General features: G+C 40.2%; 1 protein-coding gene across 1 annotated transcript in view; it reads left to right on the top strand.

The window, feature by feature from the left end:
* RSRC1 (arginine and serine rich coiled-coil 1) overlaps nucleotides 1-24459 on the top strand; it is a 369974-nt gene that overhangs the window by 2024 nt on the left and 343491 nt on the right. The window contains exons 2-3 of the mRNA XM_048864333.2: nucleotides 12469-12665; nucleotides 18209-18334. Coding sequence (XP_048720290.1) covers nucleotides 12469-12665; nucleotides 18209-18334 — 323 coding nt within the window. The remainder of the gene's footprint in view (nucleotides 1-12468; nucleotides 12666-18208; nucleotides 18335-24459) is intronic.

The following is a 24459-nucleotide window of genomic DNA, read 5'->3' as shown; positions in this document are numbered from 1 at the left end:
GTTATATCATAGAGCGTGGCTGTAGACCATGGATCATGTGGTGTAGTCTGGATAAAAGCATGTAGGTAAGTATAGCAGTCAGTAGGTTTCCGGTATAGGGTGGTGTTTATGTGACCATCACTTATTAGCACCGTAGTGTCCAGGAAGTGGATCTCTTGTGTGGACTGGTCCAGGCTGAGGTTGATGGTGGGATGGAAATTGTTGAAATCATGGTGGAATTCCTCAAGGGCTTCTTTTCCATGGGTCCTGATGATGAAGATGTCATCCATGTAGTGCAAGTAGAGTAGGGGTGTTAGGGAACGAGAGCTGAGGAAGTGTAGTTCTAAGTCCAACATAAAAATATTGGCATACTGTGGGGCCATGCAGGTACCCATAGCAGTGCCGCTGATTTGAAGGTATACATTGTCCCCAAATGTGAAATTGTTATGGGTGAGGACAAAGTCACAAATTTCAGCCACTAGGTTTGCCGTGACATTGGGGATACTGTTCCTGATGGCTTGTAGTCCATCTTTGTGTGGAATGTTGATGTAGAGAGCTTCTACATCCATAGCGGCTAGGAAGGTGTTTTCAGGAAGATCACAGATGGATTGTAGTTTCCTCAGGAAGTCAGTGGTGTCTCGAAGATGGTAGCTGGTAGCGTAGGGCCTGAGGATGGAGTCCACATAGCCAGACAATCCTGCTGTCAGGGTGCCAATGCCTGAGATGATGGGGTGTCCAGGATTTCCAGTTTTATGGATCTTGGGGAGCAGGTAGAATACCCCTGGTTGCGGTTCTAGGGGTGTGTCTGTGTGGATTTGTTCTTGTGCTTTTTCAGGGAGTTTTTTTTAGCAGATGGTGTAGTTTCTTCTGGTAACCTTCAGTGGGATCAGAGGGTAATGGCTTGTAGAATGTGGTATTGGAGGGCTGCCTATCAGCCTCCTGTTCATATTCCGACCTATTCATGATGACGACAGCACCTCCTTTGTCAGCCTTTTTGATTATGATGTCAGAGTTGTTTCTGAGGCTGTGGATGGCATTGTGTTCCGCACGGCTGTTCCACTGCATGCATCTGATGAAGTGAGCTGTAGCTCACGAAAGCTTATGCTCAAATAAATTGGTTGGTCTCTAAGGTGCCACAAGTACTCCTTTTCTTTTTGCGGATACAGACTAACACGGTTGCTACTCTGAAATCTATCAATTTAAAGATTACACTTTTGACTGAAATTTTCGTTTCACTTACTACTGTTACAGGCAACATCTTAAATTAATTTAACTGAAATAAATTAGAATATGGTCTCTATTTCTTGTTTGTTTCTACATTTGGCAGCACTGAACATATAGTCAGTTTTGCTGCTTCCTCTGTGTAGTTGGTTAGTTTCCCTTCTTGTTTGTGTGGGTCTTTTAAGCTTTCCTCAGGGGAGAGGGAAACACTTGGACCAACGTATTCAAAAGCAGCCTCTGATTTTATTTTTGAATTCCTCAGTTGTTGGATGTACAACTTGACATAGATTTTTCACAAGTGCTGAACTCCCACAGCTCCATTCAAGTTCAGACGGGTAGATAAGGGTGGCCAACCTGAGCCTGAGAAGGAGCCAGAATTAACCAGTGTACGTTGCCGAAGAGCCACATTGTCAGCAGCCCCCCATCAGCTTTCCCCCCCCAGCTGCAAGTGCCTCCTGCTCACTGGCAGCCATGCTGATCAGCGCCTCTCCCTCTCTCCCCACACACAACTGTTTTGTGGTGTGCAGGAGGTTCGGAGGGGGAGGAGCGAGGGCAGTGCAGGCTCAGGGGAGGGGTAGAATGGGGGCAGGGCCTGTGGGAGAGCCAGGGTTTGAGCAGTGAGCACCACCCGGCACATTGGAAAGTTGGCGCCTGTAGCTCCAGCCCTGGAGTCGGTGCCTATACAAGGAGCCGCATATTAACTTCTGAAGAGCTGCATGTGGCTCCGGAGCCACAGGTTAGCCACCCCTGTGTAGATACTGTTGTTGAGTGTTCCATATAGTGGGTGCTCTGCCTCCACAGGAATGTCATTACTATAATTAAACAACCCTAGCTTCTTTGGATATGATCCTGCTCCCACTGACATCGGTGACGTAACACTAATTTCCTTAATTGAAAGTGGGATAAGACCCTTTAAGTGACTTTAGATGCCTGGTATAGGAAAGACAATTTGTAGCTACATTCCATTTCCTTTTATGATTCTGTTTCCATCTATATTGTGCACTATGGTTAATATTACACATCTTGTGTTTTAGATATTTTAATTCTCTGTTCAGGTTAGGAGCTTTTCTGGATGTTGCTTACATCTTCCAGCTATGGAAAGATATTTTGGAATACATTAGCTGTCTAGTAAGATGGTAGATAACTAACATTAAAATAAATAAGCTTCCATGTTAAGTGTACTTGTAGAACTTTTGAACTAGTTCAGCGCAATTGCACAGAGAATTTTGGTGTGGTATCTGATGAGTAAACAAGTTGTGTGGAGCTACTTTAGGATGTCCCATGAGAAATATTAGAAATTGCAGTCTGAGATCGAGATGAATGAAAGTAACCTGTAACTTTAATGTGAAACTGGTTATTTTTTTACAATCTAAATCAGTGGGCAGGTCCAATCAAAGTGGTAAAGTTATTGAAACAAATGTAGATTACCTGTGACCTTCCAAGGTAAGGCAATATGAACTAATTACTATACATGTCTTTAATATCTTGAAATAACTGGTTTGCAATATGGAAAAACAGGTTTTACAATAAAAGGAGTACTTGTGGCACCTTAGAGACTAACAAATTTATTTGCATGTGTCATAAATATAAAGGGAAGGGTAAACCCCTTTGAAATCCTTCCTGGCCAGGGGAAAGCTCCTCTCACCTGTAAAGGGTTAAGAAGCTATAGGTAACCTCGCTGGCACCTGACCAAAATGACCAATGAGGAGACAAGATACTTTCAAAAGCTGGGAGGAGGGAGAGAAACAAAGGGTCTGTGTGTCTGTCTATAGTCTGTCTTTGTCGGGGATAGACCAGGAATGGAGTCTTAAACTTTTAGTAAGTAATCTAGCTAGGTATGTGTTAGATTATGATTTCTTTAAATGGCTGAGAAAAGAATTGTGCTGAATAGAATAACTATTTCTGTCTGTGTATCTTTTTTGTAACTTAAGGTTTTGCCTAGAGGGGTTCTCTATGTTTTTGAATCTAATTACCCTGTAAGATATCTACCATCCTGATTTTACAGGGGGGATTTCTTCATTTCTATTTACTTCTATTTTTATTAAAAGTCTTCTTGTAAGAAACTGAATGCTTTTTCATTGTTCTCAGATCCAAGGGTTTGGGTCTGTGGTCACCTATGCAAATTGGTGAGGCTTTTTATCCAACATTTCCCAGGAAAGGGGGGGTGCAAGTGTTGGGAGGATTGTTCATTGTTCTTAAGATCCAAGGGTCTGGGTCTGTAGTCACCTAGGCAAATTGGTGAGGCTTTTTACCAAACCTTGTCCAGGAAGTGGGGTGCAAGGTTTTGGGAAGTATTTTGGGGGGAAGGATGCGTCCAAACAGCTCTTCCCCAGTAACCAGTATTAGTTTGGTGGTGGTAGCGGCCAGTCCAAGGACAACGGGTGTAATATTTTGTACCTTGGGGAAGTTTTGACCTAAGCTGGTAAAGATAAGCTTAGGAGGTTTTTCATGCAGGTCCCCACATCTGTACCCTAGAGTTCAGAGTGGGGGAGGAACCTTGACAGCATGCATCCGATGAAGTGAGCTGTAGCTCACGAAAACTTATGCTCAAATAAATTTGTTAGTCTCTAAGGTGCCACAAGTACTCCTTTTCTTTTTGCGGATACAGACTAACACAGCTGCTACTCTGAAACAGGTTTTATAATTAATTTTATGTAATTGACAGTAGTATTGACTGAAACGTTTTGTAGAGGCAGATTACCTGGGCCATAGGGCACTGAATGGGCACTCAGGAGACCTGAGTTCAATTCCTGGCTGTGCCATTGGTCTGTTGGGTACCTTGGGCAAGTCACTTCCCTTCCGGTGCCTCAGTTTCCCCGTATGTAAAATGGGGATAATGATTCTGACTTCCTTTGTAAAGCGCTTTGACATCTAAAGTTAAAAAGTGCTATGTAAAAGATAGATGTTGGTATTATTAATGGAAATTGTTCCCTTACAATGTCTAAGAAATAATTTCTTAACTGAAAATTTAGTGCTTGTGAGAAATGCCAGATCAACAAAATTGTATAGTCAAATCCTTTATTTACCCACACAATAATGATATGATATGGCCAGTGGCGGTGTGTGTTCATGTTACGTAAGTGGCACATTTCAGGCATCTTTGTTCCCAGGCATCTTTGCCGAGATTGCCAATTATGGTGGCTGTGTTGGTATTTGTGGTGTAGGTGCTTGTTTGGAAGTAATGTGGAAAGTGGACTGAGACCACCAACACATTTTACTTTGGTTGTTAGTCAGATAATAGCAAAAATGGTTCAGATTGTTGCCTCCTGTGTGTTTCTCCTTCGGAACAGTTCTGTGATCTTTTTTTTTTTTTTTAATGAAATCTTCCTCTCTGAGTAGTTTTTGTGGGCTGCGGAGGGGGGAGAAGTCTCCAAATGCTACAGATTAAGTGGATTCATGTAAAAGGACACCCTCAGATCTGCAGACATTGGAGCAGTTTGGCACGGGCTTCTGTCCTTCTTTTTGTGACTGCCTTCTCTTCTGTCAGCACTGGTCCAACAGAAGGCATGCTGCCATTCTTTGAGTCCCTCTGTGAATGCTCATTATCAGCAAAAGGAGTGATTTGTCAGGAATTCAGTCTTTGAAGCAGAATTTATTCTGTACCCCACCCCGGGGTTTTCCAGGTAGAAATCCAGGAGTTGATCAGGGACACTGCTGCAGTGAGAGGCTGAGTCAGCTAGGAGATTGGAACTGATGGGAGACCCTGGGACTTGGATGAGGAGTCTGAAGGCTGAGATTGGGAGTGGGATGAGAAGTTTGAGGAGTTGCATACTGGGCAGACGAGTAGGCTGGGATGAGACAGGAAGAGACAGGATTGGTACCAGGGTCGGGTTAGAGGAGACAGGGCAGAAGGGGTCAAGCCTGTGGGGGAAATGGGCACACTCCTCCCCAGAGACTGGAATGGAATCCAAGGTTCCCGAGTCTCCTCATTCCTCTGCTGTGAGCAAATATCTGTCAAAACCACTGGCAAAGTGTGTCTCGTCATCCTCTACATGGAGCAGTAGAGGAGGATGAACTCTACTACTGCTAACAGTTACTCCATTAGCTCAAATGGCAGAGGTCTGTGCAGTGGATTTAATCAAAGGCTTCATTCCTCCTGAGGAGCTGTCTGGATATCAATATGATGTCAAATTCCATTGGGTTTCTAAGGAGTCAGTGGACACTGCCCTGAGGAATTCTGTCTGGAAGTGTGAATGGACAAAGGACTGGACATAGGCCCCATAATTGCAGAGCACACCCCCGATACAGCTTCCTCCTCCTGGACTGACGAATGATCATGTTGACCAATGCCAGGAGGAGGTTGACGAGGAGGTCTTGTGACTTAGGAGCCACGGATGGGGTGTGCCAGGATCAGGATGTGCAGGGAAAAGTGCAGCCAGAGCCTCATTAAGAGGTTCTGGAGAAGACAGAAGAGGGGCTGTGGCCTGATGTGCTGTATGTAGACGTGCGCCAGGGTCTCCATCATGTTGCAGAAAGTACAGGTGTTGGGGTTCATGAACTGTGCTAGGTACACACCTGTGCCTATGGCTTCCCTGAAAGAGCCTTGGAAGATGTATGGTGAATAAGGCAGGGACTGCAGGAAGAGAGAGGATGATTTCATAGTGAAGGCAGTAGAAATCTGCCCTGGAGAATTGGATTCTATATCTTCCTGTGCCACCGAGTTTCTATGTGATGCTTAGGGAAGTCACTTAAACCACTTTTCTCAGGTGGTCACTAATTGTGTTCCTCATATTCTGGGTGTCTGTCTTAAGACGTTGGGGTCTGTTTTGTACAAGTGTTTAACACTCACAGCTGCTACTGGTGTCAAGAGGAGCTGTGCTTTGAACATATGATGTGCTGTGTAATGCTAAGTACTCTGAAAAAACAGGTCATCTGGTGTCTCAAATTGGGCACCCAGAATTAACAGATACTTCTGACCTCAATCTATGTGGGGATAATACTCTGTCATCTTGCAGAAATGTTTGTGGAGCACTCAGATATTATAATCATGAGTGCTATAGAAAAGCCTAGGAGGAAATTATTAATAATACCTTCAGAGCAGGTTTTGAATAATAATGTGCAGTAAATAAGGTATGGTGCCACCCATTGTAAAGCATTTTTAAAGGAATTGAAGAGCATATCTTAGATTTTTAGTTAGTTCAGGAAAATTTATTTTTCCTCCAAAAATGTGTTGGAAACTACATAATTGATTTTACGAATTAATAGCGTTGCCAGTTGTTTATGCCGTCTGCTTCATTAGCTTGATATACTTCTAGATACAATTTTAGGTTTTTAATGAAAAAGTGCATTTTTTTTAAAGTGGATCGGGGATGATGTATATGCTGAAGTGTAATATGATGAGTCAGAACAATATACATATCAAGTAGTGAATATCTCATTGGAAATGAGTCTCTTGTACTCAGTGCTTCCCTGTGCTATATTTCCTTAATCTTGCTGTCATGAATTTTTAATCTACAGAATTGTAAATGAAGTAATGTTTATTTAAATGATATAAAAATTGGACCCTAAAATATTGCTTCAGTACCTATTTTGAACTTACTCAAGAAGTCAATTTCAGTATAGAATAAATTGCTTTGATAATGCACTCAAAGTAGCACTTTTTATTTCAAAAATTGCCATCTAATGGTATTTTGGCAGTATGAGGTGCTGCTGGTTTTGGTGGGTACTTACTGTTGGGAGTTGCATATGTTTCAAAAGTGACTTACTAAGAGTGAGCTGACTAAAGGTCTAGTCCTACAGGGTGTTGAAGATTGCAGCCACTGGTAGTTGATGATGATGCTGAGCACCTTGCAGGATCTGGCTCTCAGGCTTTTAGTACGTGCAGGTCCATTACAGGTATTTTAGAAGTTGGTAGCTCCCCACAACCAAATACTGTTTCTTTTTCTGACTCAGGACATGACATACAAGAGTTCAGAATGCTACATTCAAAAGGGACATTAGGGTTTGGATGGTACTGCAACTTTAGTCAACTACATACAGTCTGTTTTAATTGTATAATCCTATCTAATCCCATTTAAAAAACAAACTATAATTTGAAAATATGGATTTTTTTGGTCATGTTCGGTCACGGCTTACGATTTTAGTGAGATGAGTGGGCCTGTTTTGAGCTGCATAGTGGTGCAATGTTTGGCTAAATTTCTGATAGCACTATAAGTAGGTCATCTTCCAGGCTTAAATGACTTCTAAACTTAGTTTTCACAGAAATCATTGCTGAAAGCCCAGACTCTCAGCGAATGGAAGCACCACTTTCATATCTTCATCACAGAGTTCCTTGTACTCCCCGTTAACAGAAATCTGCAACGGCTTGTTAGATTTGAAAACTGGCTTGTTAGATTTGAAAACTTGGTCTTCAGTGTATGATCATTTTATAATTCGAAGAGATTTTTGTGAGCTGGAATACTTCAGATTGGAATAGAATCAACTCTTGTTAAGAATGAGGTTCAAATCCAATTGGTATCTGGAGATTCATGTTCAGCTCCTGGAAAGTATTCATCAAAATAGGAGTACAATCCAGACGAATGAATGAGTATTTTGTCTTTAACAGCATTTTGATAACTTTCATTCTGTTCTTTGAAAAAGTCTAACATGGGAAACATCTTGGCAGGTCCCTTTTCATTGTGGGCTCTTCAAAGGCAAAGCTGTTTCATGAATCTCCATTTTTTTTCTTGCATATCTAGTATATTTATATTCTTACCTTGGTGTGGTAGGTTTAGTACATACCATTTGTCAAATACATCCACCCTGTAAACTAATGTAGGCAAGAAGTCCACGTTATGCATGTAGTCTGCAAGGTCTGTTTTCCCAAGGAGGAAAATTTGGATTGCATCACACCATTCAAAGATAGTTGTCATGTGGAAAAGTGGTACAGTGCATCTGACTTTACTATGAAATAGAAGGTAAGTGTGGTCAGAGTCCATCGTTTCTTACAGCATATTAAACACCGTGTGTTTACTGTTTGGGATTTTATGAAATTAACCATTTTAATAATAACGTTGAGGGCCTGATATACTTTAGGTTGCATGTTTGTGATGAATCATGTAGTGTGTCCAAATTTTAGCAGGTGCCACTTTATTTACTTGTGCTCAGTACTTAATTTGTAATGAAAGAGATGCCAGGGCTCTGGCTGTTCCTCTGGCAGCTGAGTGACGTGTAACTGATGCAGGAAGAGATGCTGGGGCTATGAATTACCAAGTCTAGAAGTGCTGGGGTTCAGCCCTGGCAAACCCTCGCGCAAATTAAGCACTGCTTGCTTGTGCTGCAACCCCACTGTTCTTTCTGGTCATGGCTGCTTTCGCCGCGTCTGTGCATAGCCCCGTACACGTAGTCTGGTTAAGACCTTCATCCACTATGACGTTATCAAGGATCTTGATTATTTTCTCACCAGCTTGGGTTGTGATTTCTTTGCAAAATAAAAGTTCTTTAACTATTGTAACTGTTTTGATAAATCTCATATGACACAGAATCTGAGCCCTGTTGGCTATATTTAAGTATTTGGCACAGCAGCTTGATGAATCCAGACTCTTAACTTGCTCTGTCAACTGATCCTGGACATTTTCTGCAAGATCATCAGTACATCAATGGATGGTATTATTTGAGACAGGAATGGCTTTCATTGCCACCGCTGCTTGTTTCTCAATCACAATTCTACCCATATCTATTGCTATTGGAAGTAGAAGGATATTGCCAATGGTATGTGCTTGTCTGCATTTTACAACTTGCATGGCCACCATGTAAGATGCTTTCAAAGGCTTTTTGAAGAATAGTTGCTTTGTTACACCTGGGTTTTTTTTTTGGTTTTCCTATTGTTTCCAAAGGAAGACATTGCAGCTCTTATTTACAAATTTTGGCATTTGGTTTCTAAACACCTCTGCAGTTTCCCTGTTCTCATAGTTTTATTTACTAACACAGACACGCTGTGGCTGAGGACTTTCTGCAGTTTAATCGAGACCTGAAAATACAAACAAATTGTAACTATCGTATTGTCTACTTTTCTGTTTAACTTTATTAAAATAATCTTCTAGTATAAGATAAGTAGTAGCCAATGTGGATCTGTTAAGAATAAATCATGCCACACCAACCTAATTTCCTTCTTTGACAGAGTAATTGGCCTAGTGTATGGGGGGAAGCAGTAGATGTGACACTCTTGATTTTTAGTAAGGTTTTTGACAAGGACCCACATGACATTCTCGTAAGCAAACTAGGGAATATGGCCTACATGAAGTTACTATAAGGTGGTTGAAAACCGATTGAAAGACTGTAGTAAGAGTAGTCATCAATGGTTTCCTGTCAAACTTGGGGGTGGGGGGGAGTAGGAGAGGGACATGTATGTAGTGGGGTCCTGGAAGGGTGTTTCATGAGTTTGGTACTAGTCAATATTTTCATTAATGACCTGGACAGTAGAGTGGAGAGCAAGGTTATAAAACCTGTGGATGACACCAAGTTGGGAGGGGTTCCTAGCACTTTGAAGGACAAGATTGGAATTCATAGTGACCATGACAAACTGGGGAATTGGTCTGAAATCAACAACATGAAATTCAATAAAGAGAAGTCCAAGGTACTACACTTAGGAAGGGGAAAATTAAATGCATAGCTACAAAATGAGGAGTGACTGGCTAGTCATTAGCACTGCAGAAAAGGAGGTTTTTTTTTTGTGGATTACAAATTGAACATGAAAAGGCAATATCATTCTGTGGTGTATTAACAGGAGTGTTGTGTGTAAGACCCAGGATACATTTGTCCTACTCTGTTTGGTACTGGTGAGGCCTCAGCTGGGGAGTAGTATTTTCTATTCTGGGCACCGCACTTTTAAAGAAAGATGGAGACCAATTGGAGAGGGTCCAGAGAAGAGCAACACAAATGATTCAAATCTCTAGAAAATCTGTCTTGTGAGGAAAGGCTAAATGAACTGGGCGTGCTTAGTCTTGGGAAAAGAAGATGGAGGGGGACCTGATAAGTCTTCAAATATGTTAAAGGCTATTATAAAGAGGACAGTAACCAACTGTTTTCTACATCCACTGAAAGTAGGACAAGAAATAATTGGCTTAATCTGCAGCAAGGGAAATTTAGGTTAGATATAAGTAAAACATTTCTAACTATAGGGTAGTTAAACCCTGGAACTAGCTTCCAAGGGAGGTTGTGGAATCCCATTCTCGGAGGTTTTTAAGAACAGGCTAGACAAACAACATTCAGGGATAGTCTAGGTATACTTGATCATGGGTCATTACAGGGGGCTGGACTAACTGATCTCTTGGTTACCTTCCAGCCCTAGATTTCTATGATCTTCAGGCGAATGTTTGCTACATGTAGTTTAGAACTTGATAATCATTCAGTTATAATGCTGACACATATCTGTGTCTCCGTCAGCCCCCTTTCCCTATCTGCTAGTGCTGCTGCTGCTGCCGCTGCCACCACCGGCACTGGGAGCCTCTCTTTGCCTTCTCCTCCAGCAGAGGGCTTTCAGCTGAGAGACTTCCTGACAAATGCTTTCTCCAGTGCGAAGTCTCTTGGCTGAAGGTCCCCTGCAGGAGCAGAGGGTACAGAGAGGTTTCTTGTCCAGGCAGCAGCAGCATAAGATGCAAAGTCATAGATAAGACACAGGTGATTTTTAAACCTAGTTTAATAGTCTCTTAATTAGGGGTGCAGAAACTCCCAAACCAGCATATTGATTCAGTTTTTGTTCCCAAACACTTGTGGCTTCCCCCAGGAGCCACAACTCATGGTTTGGGAAGCACTACTTTAAATGACCGTAATCGAGAAGTTCTCTTTGGTTCCATTTTTCTGCTCCTTTACTGCAGACTGGGTTCTGCCCTTTAGGTGATTGAAAGGAGTGGGGAGGGGCAAAGGCTGGGGGCCAGGAAAAGACTAGTGGAATTCAAAGGGCAATACTAGGAAAATTAGGACCTGTAATTCTTCACTATTGGTTAAGGTTAGATGATATTGTGATTAAAAATGCTTCAGCCCTTTCTACTCTACAATTTACACCAGTGCTATTAATGGAGAATTATGGGTCCCAATTTCCTAATGTAGATGTAGCCAGAGAGCCCCCAAATAATTGCTCATTTTTGGGACGAAGGCCTCATGTTAAGTGCCAGTAGTCTGAGGAGGGATATCTTAGTATCTCAGGTGGGTGGGAATGGTGATACTGGAACAAAAAAGGATTTAAAGCATTGTCCATTTTTACAGCCTGAAAAATTCTATAGGCATAGTATTTCTTTAATTATGAAGTGATAGCAATAAAAATGGATTTCTTATGAGTTCCAAACTAAGAAAAGATTGTCTCCCCAGCAGTTAAATGAATGGCAGGTTTTTTTTTTACAGCCTTATCCAAATGTATAAATGTGAAACTTTATCCAAGTAAACACCTTGGGGATCAAGAAACATGTCTAAAGTTTAATATTTATAGATCTGGTTTTGAAGTAAAACCATTTAAAGTTGTGTGGTTTTGAAGTGAACACCTCAATCAGCCTAACTATAAAAGAGCTTTCATCCTATGATAATATAACTTATAATTTCCAGAGGAACTTTATCTTGTGTATACTTTTCATTATGACAATAGGAGTGCTAGTGACTTGAAGAATACACAGTCAACAAATACTTAAATGAACAACAGAAAGTAATTACATTGCTAGAAATTGATAGGTTAAATGAACGCAATACTAAATCTAGCAATGTAATTCATACCATAAATTGCATTACTACTATCTAACCTGTTTGCAGAATTGTAAATCAATAAGTAGCAGATAACAATAGTACAGTATTAGCTAAGAATGTTCTTCAAACAAGGTCTCTGGTTTAGAGATGTACATGTATATATCCTAACACCTTTTACCTTAAAGTGGGTACTGAAAAACTAGTATTAGAGTAAGACAAAAAATGACTAGAAACATATTAAAGATAAAATGCAACAGTCTGGTGTAGAAGCCAGTTTTTACCAGAACTTTTTGACTGGGATTAATTGGCTTGTAAAGGTACTTCGCAGTTTGTAACAAATTTAATACCATAATATTTTTTAAATCTAAAATGCTGATAAAATAACTCATTTTAATGTGTTGATTTACAAACATAAGGCTGCTGATCTCTGTTGTGCAAAATGGCTAGGCAACTAGGAACTTAAAAAGGTAGATTTTTTCCCTTCTTCCGCTGCCCTCCACCACCACGTAGTAACTTGTGTAAGCTACAGTATTACCTACAGGCATCTATCTAGCACTTATAAAAATAAATGCACGCTGCAATCCTAAATTTTATAACTTTTTTGCTGTTTTTAAATAGCTTATAAAAATGGGACGTCGTTCATCAGATACAGAAGAAGAAAACAGAAACAAAAGAAAAAAGAAACACCGTAGACGTTCATCTTCAAGTAGTTCTTCAGACAGTAGAACATACAGCCGTAAGAAATCGGGAAGGAAGTCAAGGTCAAGATCACGGTCTCGAGATCTCCAGTCCCGTTCACATTCTTATGAAAAAAGGTGAATTTATAATACTTTACTCAGCGTTAATTTTGTCTGTAAGTGGGGCACCTTCAGTTATGTAGGAAGACTAAGAATATTTGAATACAGTGCATGTTCTGGGTAATTGGCATGCAAAATCTGTCAAACATCTGTTTTGGGCTTTCCTAGCAAAATTATCTGAGTCTTGCATGATACTGTTCTTTTTCCACTTAGTTACAAACATTACTGCTGTGAATGTAAGTTTAAAAGTAACTTTTACACCTGCCATCAGACCCCATCAGAATTTTAAACTCTCAATTTGGATTTTTTTTTGAGGTCTAATATTTTATGCACTGACTTCAACATAAGTAATTTCATTCAGCTAGTCATACACAACTATGTGTCTTTGTGCTGCTAGCTTAAAACAAAGTGACGGTAACCAGCCAAGAGTGTGATGGGAGGAGAGTAGACTTTTTAAATGGCAAGGTTTGAGATGAGTTTTACAATTAATATTTACACTTATTTTAAAGGGTAGTTTTCCACTATCATTTTTATCCTTTTGTGATGTGGGGAAAACATTCAATAGTTTAGTCTGTCCTCAAGAAACAAACACTTCATGCCAATACCTCTGCTAGCTGTAAAACCTCTCCTTGCTGGGCATGATGACCAAGAAGGTGGTATCGAATCATAGAATATCAGGGTTGGAAGGAACCTCAGGAGATCATCTAGTCCAACCCCCTGCTCAAAGCAGGACCAATCCCCAATTTTTGCCCCAGATCCCTATATGGCCCCCTCAAGGATTGAACTCGCAACCCTGGGTTTAGCAGGCCAATGCTCAAACCACTGAGCTATCCCTCCAGCAGCACCTAATCTCTTCAGAAATCCTGAATGCCTCTTAATCTGGTTTAAGATGGGCAGGGAAAACAAGATTGTGCTTGTTGCACCAATGAAGCCCGGTTTTAGATGATGAAGGTGAGATTAGTCGAAGAATACTCAACTTGTACTGCTACATTTGACATAATTGATCAGAAGTTGCTGCTGAATCACTTAACATTTTATGACATGAGTAAACAAGTGCACTTTCCTAGTTTTATTCTTTTCTAATCAGTGATAAGTCATGATGGGGAAGTCCCGTATTTCCCCATAAGCCTAGATATGTGGAATCCTTTAGGCCTAGTTCTTTTTTCTGCTCCTGCTTAGCATCTGCATAGAGCCCTTAGGGGACATAGTAAGATGACATGAGCTTCGATGCCAAAAATATGCTGATGAGATGCAGCTTTATGAATCTCTTTCGTCTAGTGCAGCCACGGATATCTCACAGATAAAACAGAGCTTGAGGGAGACTGGAGTCTGGATGAAGACCAGCGTACTTAAATTGAATCCAGAAAAGACCAAAGCGTTTGCTTTGAGGATCTAGCTATCACTTTTGCCTCACTTTCTGTTTAGGGCATTTGCACCTGACAGTTAAGATGGTATTACACCTCAGGGTCAGGGATGAATCAAGCATGACCCTTAAAAATCGAATAGCAGCAGTCAGTAAGAGAAGTAGGAAAGGTTGGAGAGAGTTCCTGGAGGCCAAATGTAGGCTGTTAGGTAAGAGATTAAAGTCCTGGATGGTAGTGTTCTCTGAAGTGCTTTCAGTTCCATGTACATGGCCAGTTAGACGGGCAGAGCTGCAGGGTCTCTGTGCATGGATTAGACAATAGTGTTGGGAGGAAGGATTTAGGTTTATTAAGAACTGAGGAACCTTTTGGGAAAGGAGGAGCCTATACAAGAAGGATGGGCTCTACCTGAACCAAAACAGAACCAGATTGCTGGCATGTAAAATTAAAAAGATTGTAGAGGAGTTCTTAAACTAAGGGCTGGGGGAAAGTTGACAGCTGCATGGAAGCACATTCCGACAGACATTATCCATTAGAAGAGGATTTATTAAAGGAGATACTCTGTATGCTAGTAAAAAGCAGAGGATAGAAGTTGATGAAGTACAGGTAGAAGTTGATAGTTATGCAAGACACACCTTCACCGTAGCATTATTCAGAGAACCAGGATGGAAGGAAACTAAATAGCATGTTCAAAAGCAACAGCTCTTCAAATAGGACTAACTCTAATTTAAAATCTCTGCTGACTGCCCACTAAGCAGTCTTTGCTATGTTTTTTAATTTTTGTGCAGTAATAAATGGTTATCCTGATAGGTGCTCTGTAAATACCCTTGTATATTACCAAGATTCTCTTCTTGTGCTCGCTTCTTTTAAGCATATGTGAGGTCATTGAGGGGAAAAAGAGGTTGAGGTAATATGGGTTGTGATGTCTCCAGTAGGCAGAGAACACACACAGCTCTACATGTCTGTATTTCATTGGATCCAGCTGTTTGTAGTTGATTGGTTGACACAATGTCTTGCTGGGTTTTGGGCTTGGATGAAGGTCAGCTGACTGTAACTCAACCAGAAAAGATTGTGGTTATGTGGATAAATTAGGAGAAGGGACTGGAAGAAACAGTGGTGATGTTAGCTGTTCGTATGGTGGTAGTCTGCCCTTGTTTATGGATCCATTTGGTTTCTTATTTGTAGGGATGTAATTCTGTCACCGTGGTCACAGCTCGTCAGAGAACCTGTGAATTTTGCCATTTATTTCAGCTCCATTGTGAAAGCTCACCACTGTACAGAACCATTTATATGGGCCCTGCTGCGGTGCATTAACAGTTTGTTAGTTCGCTTTGATATAATCTTCTTTGTAATGGGACTAGATCAAAGTGAACTAACAAACTGTTAATATGTGGCAGCTGATCAAAGCAAACGAACAAACTGTTAATGAGTGACAGTAGGATGTACATGAGCAATTCATTACTTTGCTTTGATCAGTTATCTCCTCCCCTACCTTACTCCTTGCCTTCTGCTATGTATCCTCCCCTACCACTAATGAGTTTTACAATTAATATTTACACTTATTTTAAAGGGTAGTTTTCCACTATCTTTTTGCCGCCTCTTCCCTTATCAGTTAACCCCCACCTTCTGCTCCTGTCTCCTCCCTTACTGCTAACTCCCATTTTGCACCCACAACAGCATCTCTTCTACCTGCCGTTACTGCTTACACCATGTCTACTTTTCACCCTGCTTTTAAGCTGTTCAATAGCTCAGAGCTCCCCTGCTCCACTCATGTCTACCCCTGTGTCAAACCCCTCTCTGTCCCCTCCTTCCATTATAACTCATCCCCCACACTCCTCTCCCCAGTGCAGAGTTCCTAGATGGGGCAGGGTTGGGTCTTTGCCTTCCTCATCCCCGGGTCCCATGTGGTGACTGTTGCTGTTCTCAGTCTTCCTTCCCCCTTGTAGGTTCCCTGGTTCTTGACCTCCCACAGCCCACTCTCCTCTGAGCTTGCCCAGTCTCTCTCCCCACCCTGTCACCAGATGAGGAATGGTCAGGTTGGGATCTCCCATGGGTGGTTTGAACCAGTCTCCACCAAGCAACTGGATGAAGAGACTTTTCCCCAGAGAAGCACCTCGGAGCCTGAGATCCATCAGTGAAATGTTGAGCCTGGGCAACAGGCCGCAGTGAAGGGCTAGGACAAGAGATGGGTCAAAGACTGCAGGAATGGGGATTGAGGACTTGGGGATCTACCAGTGGGAAAGGAGGTAGATAACAGGAGCTGTCACCACAAGGGACTTGGGACATGAGTGGGGGGCGAAGACCCAGCCCTGTCCCATCTAGGAGTTCTGCACTGGGGAGAAGGGTCAGCGGGGTGGGGTGGATGAGTCAAAGTGGAAGGAGGAACAGATGAGGGAGAGGCCCTCTCATATCCCACCACAATTTGAGCACTGATTAATGCGGGGTTCTCAAACTTCATTGCACTGCGACCCCCTTCTGATAACAAAAATTACTTCAGAACCCCAGGAGCGGAAAACAAAGCCCCACTGCCCTTGGCTGGGGTGCCAAAGCTGAAGCCCAAGGGTTACAGCCCCAGGCAGGGGACCTGTAAACTTAGCCCTGCTGCCCAGGGCTGAAGCCCTTGGGCTTGGGTTTTAGTCCGGGGCCCAAGCAAGTCTAAGCCAGACCTGGTGACCCCCGTAAAATAGGGTTGCGACCCACTTTGGGGTCCCGACCCACAGTTTGAGAATCACTGGATTAATAGTTTGTTCGCTTTGATCTAATCCTGTTTTTAAGAGGATGACATTGAATTCTTAACGCACAGCAGTTGCGTCCAGAAGGTTGCAGTGACCATAACACAAAAGTATCTGTTTTTTATTGTGACTGTGCTGTAAATTATGCATAATTTTACTGTGACAAAATCGAATCCCTATTCACTTGTTTCTCAATTTCCAGGTACAAGGTGTGGTGTTTGTTTTTTAGTATCCACACTTGGACAGGAAGTAACCTTTCTTCTTTTGGAAAGGTGCACGTCCACAGTGATACATGTCTCTGTCATCTAGAGAATGGATTATAGCAATGCTTCTATATGGGCTACATATTAATACTACTCGCATATCAACTAGTGCAGAATATGGTAGCTCAACTGAGGGGCATAACAGTCACCAGGTTAATTGTGAGGTGGAGGGTCATCTGAATGAGGGGTTCTCTACTCTGACATTTGTTTCCCTTATGCAGTCTCCAGAACAAGTCTCACCTCTTCTCCCAGGATTTGGATTGGGAAGGATGAGCATTTTGGTGGAGTTTGTAAGAGTTTTATGTTCTGAAATGTGGGATTTGTGAGGATCCTTGTTATGGGGGTAGTTTCTATTTATTATTGCTTTTTTCTAAGAGTTTTCCCATGTGTTAAACATGTACATACATTATTGGAAAGATACATTTTTATAAACTGAAATAAATAACTGAAGTGAATGCCATCCTTCTCTACTCCATTCACCTCATTATGGAGGAAACTTCAAGTTCTAACTGTGATGATAGAAATGATACTTTAAATTGCCCAATAATATTATCAGGAAATGTAAATTCAAAAAGCATACATAAATGCAAAATTAAGGTTACCCATTACAAAAGTTAAGATAACATAAATATATTAAGTTATGCATATAACAAGAACAAGATAGAAAATACTGCAGAAAGGCAATGTGGCTGAAAAACTATGTGCAGTGTGGCTGTGGCAAACATAACTTTATATGTCCTGAATTTTATTTTTACCATTGCAACCTTAGTCCCCAATCCTGCAACATATTCCATGCAGTTGATCCTTAGACCTACATATATCTTGCTATGGGATGTAGTCCTAAATGTGTGTTTAACTTTATATTTATACAGAGAGGCACAATCCAGTAAATTGGGCTTTGGACTATGTTCTGTTCCTGGCTTTGCCATTGACTAGTTGCATGACCTTGGGCACGTCACTTCACCTGTCCTCCCGCTCTTTTGTCTGTCTTGCATACTTAGAGTGTAAGGTCTGTGGGGAAAGAACTGTCTCTTTACTATTTGTATGTACCGTGCCTAGCACAATGGGACCCTGATCTCAGCTGGGGCCTCTAGGTGCTGTTGTAATAAAAATGAATAATAGATTATTTGAATGTCCCTTTTAAACTAACATTGATAGGTGTTTTTTAAAAGCAGGAGTGTGCTAATAACACATTGTTATTTCAGACGCAGACATCGATCCAGCAGTAGCTCTTCATATGGATCCAAAAGAAAACGCAGTCGTAGTCGATCAAGGGGCCGAGGAAAATCCTATAGGTCTCAGAGATCAAGATCAAAGAGTAGAACAAGAAGGTATGATTGTTTTCATTTTCTCCTGCCTTCCTTCTCCCCAGGAAAAAGTAATAATCAAATAGTCATGTTTTCAGTTTTTTAATCGATTTCCCCCGTACTTTTACTAAGACATACTATGTTACCATAGATTCCTTTTAAAGTATTAAATGATTTGTTGCTGATTGTTTCACATGTTCTAAAAGCAAATTAATATTTTAGATTTCAAATGAAAAATTCTAAAAACCTATTTTGATAAATAACTAGAATTTAGTTAAAATCTATGATTAAGCTATAGTATGTCATAGAGAGAGAATTCTAAGTAGTTGTTAAATCAGTGCTGGAAGCTAGATGATAGCTATCTGCTTTTTGAATATATGCTGCCTTGGCCATTTTTTTAAAACTGTAGACATAAGATAAAGGCCTTTTAAGTTAATATAGTTGTGCTTTTTCTTGAAAAATTAAAAAAAAATTAAAATGAGAATTATGTAATCAGTTTGTCATATAATTTCTTTTCAAAATTCAGTGTTTTTTGTCAAATTAAGCTTCTAAAAACATCATCCTGGAGTACCAATAGCCTGTGAAATGCAATATAAAACATTTTAGAGAAACCAAACCTTTAAGACAGAAGGAAGGAACCTTCTAAAATCAATGTCAGTAAAGATGAAGATTGCTTTTTTGAAAACTTCAAATAAAAGGGGAAATTCTTTTGGTTTGAGAGAGCTTTTCTTCCAAAAGGGCTCTCTGCAGTATTATAAATAGAGCCTTATTCTTATTAATTGACAGTTTTTTCTCTGGGACTGCAGAATTCCATTTCTGGTCTTTCTCCCGTCTCACCATGTGAAATTAGCTTACTCTCCAGTGGTTATATTTTATACAAGCCATGTGTGTAGTGGTTATGTCTGTTGGACTCTCCCGGGTATCCTTAGTGTCCAGAGAGCTATGGAGTTTGGGATATGCTAGCCATCAAACTGGCATGTCATTTCAAATTCCCTGTAACTTAAAAATTCAAATTGGGGAACACTTAGGCCTTGTCTACACTATCAGGGTAAGTCGACCTAAGTTATGCTACTCCAGCTACGTGAATCGATGTAGCTTAGGTCGACTTACTGCAGCATGTACACTGCGCTGCTCTCATTTTGGTGGAGTACTGGAGTTGACTGGAGAGTGCTCTGCGGTTGATTTAGCGGGTCGTTGACCCCCTGCTGCATCGATCACAGCAGCGTCTATCCCTGGTAAGTGTAGACATGGCCTTAGATGAGAAGATGAAGTACATACTGTGCATTTGGCTGGTCAGATGCAAAGGACAGCTAAAAAGAGCCTTAGACTGGCTTAACTGGAACAATCTGAAAATTCCTTGCCTGTCCACAGATGGGTGGTTTTCTGTATTCCTGAACCAGGTAAATAGTGGCTTTATGTGAGGTCTCTGTGTATTATTGGCTTGTCATAGACCAGCCCTAATTGCTCTTCTTTTCTCTCCCATCCATGGTCCACTCAAAAAGAGAGTGTTTATAGACTATGCAAATTTCTGATGTTTCATGTTCAGATGTATATAGAACTAAGATTTGCAGACATATGTGGTGTGGAAAGCTATAGCTTTTTTGGTAAATCTGTTTGTGACTAATAGGTGTTTTTGATAATAACAAGCAGAGTTGTTATTAAAAAGCTGACTATGTTCTAAAAGCATATCCGTGTGTTAACTCTAGAAGTAGAAGGTTTCAAAGAGTATTATAGCATGTTTTAATTTTTTTTGTTAACTTTAAAAAAATAAGTTTCGTACTCTTATTTCAATGTGTATCCTCTGAAAAATATGTTTATTATCAATGGCTATCAACGTCATTGTTTTAGTCACTCTCTATTGAATTTACGGGCCTATGTCCTGTTACTGAATGATAACTACCAGACAGGTGAGGCATCCAATTCTGAATTTTTGAATAAAGTGATGTTTATTCAAGTGATGTTCATTTAAGTTTATTAATTTTCACTATGAGGGTGGTGAAACACTGGAATGCGTTACCTAGGGAGGTGGTAGAATCTCCTTCCTTAGAGGTTTTTAAGGTCAGGCTTGACAAAGCCCTGGCTGGGATGATTTAACTGGGAATTGGTCCTGCTTCGAGCAGGGGGTTGGACTAGATGACCTTCTGGGGTCCCTTCCAACCCTGATATTCTATGATTCTAAGTGATGTTTTACTTTTAAATATACCTGATTAGGAGAATTGTTTTCTAAATTTCTTTCACCATCATTGTTCGTACGTGCATTATAACTGTTGTCTGGATACTTGTTTCTTTGGAACATGTGTAGGAACATTTTGGTTATTTAAGCAGCTTGATTGGTTCTCCAAATGGACCTTGACAATAACCATGCAATCACAATAGCAGCTGTTGAACTCAATGGGAATACTTTTGCATAAATGTTTGCTGATTTGGCTCTAAGTTTACAAAAAATTGGGTGTAAAATAATTAAATGGCAAAAGCATAAGGTGCAAATGAAAGTATATTTAGTAAACCAGATACTGAATTTTAGGGAATGAAGGAGCTACACAGTAATTTACAGAGTTGAGGGTTTTAGTGTAATTAAATATAAATACCAGGTAATATTTAAATACTCAAAGTAAGACTAATAGACTAAATTATTTGAGCTTTTGGTAGTTAGTCCCATGGTACAAAATGTTACTTATTTATGAAATGTATGGTGTTTACAACAGTATAAATTTTACATAATTATGGAAGCATTGGTGTACAGTAGTTCACTTTTAATTACTAATCTCAAGCATTTTTTTAAGTAAATAGGTACAAGAAGTATCCTAAACTGCAAAGGGACAAGGGCATTTAGCACATTGAACACTTACAAGTAAAGCTCATGAGGTCACACTTGCTGCTCCACTCTGATTTCCTAGTATGCACCATACTGTGATGTTACAGCTACCATTAAATGGATTAGGCTCATTTCTGGGGAGGAGTTATGTCAATTACTGTTTTTTTTTGTTTTTTTGTTTTTCCTTGCAAGGATTAAAAGTATATTCTAAATAAAATAGCAAAAAACATACAGAACCTTGTAAAACTTTGCAAGATTATTCAAAAACATAATTGACTTGACCCAGATAGCTAGACTCTGCTATGATAAGAGCTGTGTGGTCTGATTTCATTGGGGTGTTTGAAATGAACAGAAGGTTATATTTAGAATCAGTTACAGTGCTTTCCTCTTTGTACCTACTTTATTTGGGGGCATTCAGCACTTAATTTTTTAAAATAGTTACACAACAGCTTTAAAGCAGAATCTGCTGGCATTTCCATTATAAACTTAATTTTGGGGAAGTGTTTTAACTTAGCTTTTTTGTTTTTTCCTTGTGAAATTTGGTGTATACTATATATAATACAGTGTAGGATCATTTAGGGTCTGGGCTGTGATCATGAGTAGCTTGCTACTTACTGCTAATGGAGTTATGCTCTGGTGGTAATGGGGGTTGTGCTCTTGGTGCTTAAAGATTCAGGTTCAATCCCCAATAACAGCTTGTGGAGTTTGAATGCATATGTACATCCATGGGTCTACTCTTATGTTCTCTGGCTGAGTTGGAGGACTGCAGGATCTGGCCTTCTAATTACACAGTAAAGTTATTTTCTCATTCTGGATTTTGTACTCTGGATTTCCTCTGTTTCAAAGTTATAACAGTTATTTAAAATAATCAGCCAAGTTCTGTTTCAGTTAAGAGGTGCTCAAATTAGCTAAATGATGAACAATCATACAGTATATTAATGGTAAGGTGAGTAGTAGAATTTTCTAACATTTTTTAAAAAAGAAATTAGAAACTGCTAACAGTAGATACATACCAGGGATTTGCACCTCTTTTTATTCCTTTCTGATAGCTTTTTTCTTTCACCACTCCTCTCTTTTTCTGTCACCAGTGCCTTTCTGCAGCTGCTGCTATTCTGTGATTTTTTTGTGACTAGAAAGCTGCTAGTAGCACCAGAGTTCTGTTAAGTCTTCCTTATTCATTGGTGCTAATGGCAGTTATAGCAATGCAACATATTTCATACCCCAATGCTACTTTCTCATCTCAAAATCTGTCTAGTGCACCTGAAGTCCAGTGGCTTAGGGATTTGTAGTTCTGAGGTCATTGCTGAATAAGACTCCTCTGTGAGTGTCTCGTACAGCTACCATAATTCCAAAGCTGGCTGTCATTAACTTTTGTTCATGAGTCAATGTATATTTTACATCTGATTAAAAAACTAGATGCTGAAGGCTAAAGTGAATATTTATTTATAGAGAGCCTGTGATGCATGTGGTGCTTTTGATGTCAGATAAGGAACCTGATTTTACAATTGAAATAAACTGAATAAGGAGTGTGGAAGAAGGGATCAATGCAAAAGCAAAGTGATTGAGCAGTTGTTTAGTACACCTTATCAGTTTCTTGTAGGTATATAGAGGCTGTCTGCACCACTTCCCACACTTGGAACAAAGTGTGGAGTTGTGAGTGGAAGAAGGAGAGCAAGGATTCTGCAAAGGTGAGGAGCGAAGTTGGCAAATCATAACCAAAGAACATTAGAAGCTGACATCAGAAATGTGTTGAAGGCTTCAATAAAAGAGAGAACCTTCTGGTTATATAAGCATCTCGTATTCTAAGATGAATTTATGCATAGGATTTCTCAGCAAAACAGAGCTAACTGCCATCTGGTGAGTTTTTATAGCAGTAACAAAAGGTACACAAAGACAGTTGCTATTAGCTTAAAAATAACTCTTGTAGGCATGTCTGTTGATGTCCTGGTAGTGGAACATGGAGGACTGGAGTTAAAATGTCTTTAGTTTTCTGGGTTGGGAGTCTGAAGAGGCAGCTCGCCCAGCACTGTGTATTGCTCTTTGTGTTTTTTAGATGACTTCCCTCTCTACCTCCCATGTTCCTAACTAACACTTGGAGCAGTTCTGGTAAGAGTCACACTCCCACCCCATCTTATTCCTGGAGCAAGTTGTTGCAATGTGGGACCCGAGTGAGTTTAGAAAGGGGGTTGGGTGGGTGGGTGGGGAGTGTGTGTGTGTATTAAACCACATCTGATTCAGAATATTAGACTTCCCTGTCTCCATTAATAAGTACGTACATTCTCATGACAAGCTATGTTCATAAGGTGACCTGTTTGCTTTATAGTACCATATAAGCATCATGTGATGACACTTGCTGTAACAAACCCTATTTTTTGTTGAATAAGACAGCAACTAGGCTCATGAAATACATGTAACCTTTTTGCTTTGTTTCTTGAAAGGTTTATCCTGCATAGCCTCTTCTCTCTCAAATTTTTCGTACTTTGAGTGTGGGTACCACTTTTGAGCACTTGAGGAAGGAACATCTTTCCATGCTATTTTGTTATCCTCCATTTGAGTTCTTGAAAGGGAGATAGACACAATAACTGAGCACTGTGAGAAATGAATGTAATCTAATGAAGTGCAGAGGATTTTATGAGGTTTTTTTAATGGAAAATATTACCCATAGAGTTCACCTCTAATTTTATTTTTTTTGATCATGTCAATATTAAGTTTCTCCAGCTTCATACAGGTGTGGCTGAAATTTGGTAAAATTGTGTAATCCAGTCACTATGCACCAGGAGTCAAACCTGAGCTTTCATGACTACTTTATTTTCCTATTTTGACAGAGAACTTCAGGGTCTCAATGCACAGGAGAAGATGGTGTAAAGAGGAAGTATTTACATTTTGTAGGTATTAAGGATTTTTTTGGGAAAAGGATGAGGACTAGATCATAGAATTGTAGGACTGGATGGGACATTGAGAGGTCATCTAGTTCTAGTCCAGTCCCCTGCACTCATGGCAGGACTAAGTATTATTTAGGCTATATCTGACCTGTGTTTGTCTAACCTGCTCCTAAAAAATCTCCAATGATGGAGATTCTACAACCTCCCTAGGCAATTTATTCTAGTGCTTAACCACCTTGAGAGTTAGGAAGTTTTTCTAATGTCCAACCTAAACTGACCTTGCTGCTATTTAAGCCCATTGCTTCTTGTCCTATCCTCAGAGGTTAAGAAGAACAATTTTTCTCCCTCCTCCTTATAACAATCTTTTACGTACTTGAAAACTTATTATGTTTCCCCCCTTAGTCTTCTCTTCTCCAGACTAAACAAACCCAATTTTTTCAATCTTCCCCCAT

The sequence above is a fragment of the Caretta caretta genome, chromosome 9 (genome assembly GCF_965140235.1).
Source record: "Caretta caretta isolate rCarCar2 chromosome 9, rCarCar1.hap1, whole genome shotgun sequence".
Classification (NCBI taxonomy): domain Eukaryota; kingdom Metazoa; phylum Chordata; order Testudines; family Cheloniidae; genus Caretta; species Caretta caretta.
Note: the sequence above shows the minus strand (reverse complement) of the source record. Positions and strands in the feature narration are given on the sequence as shown.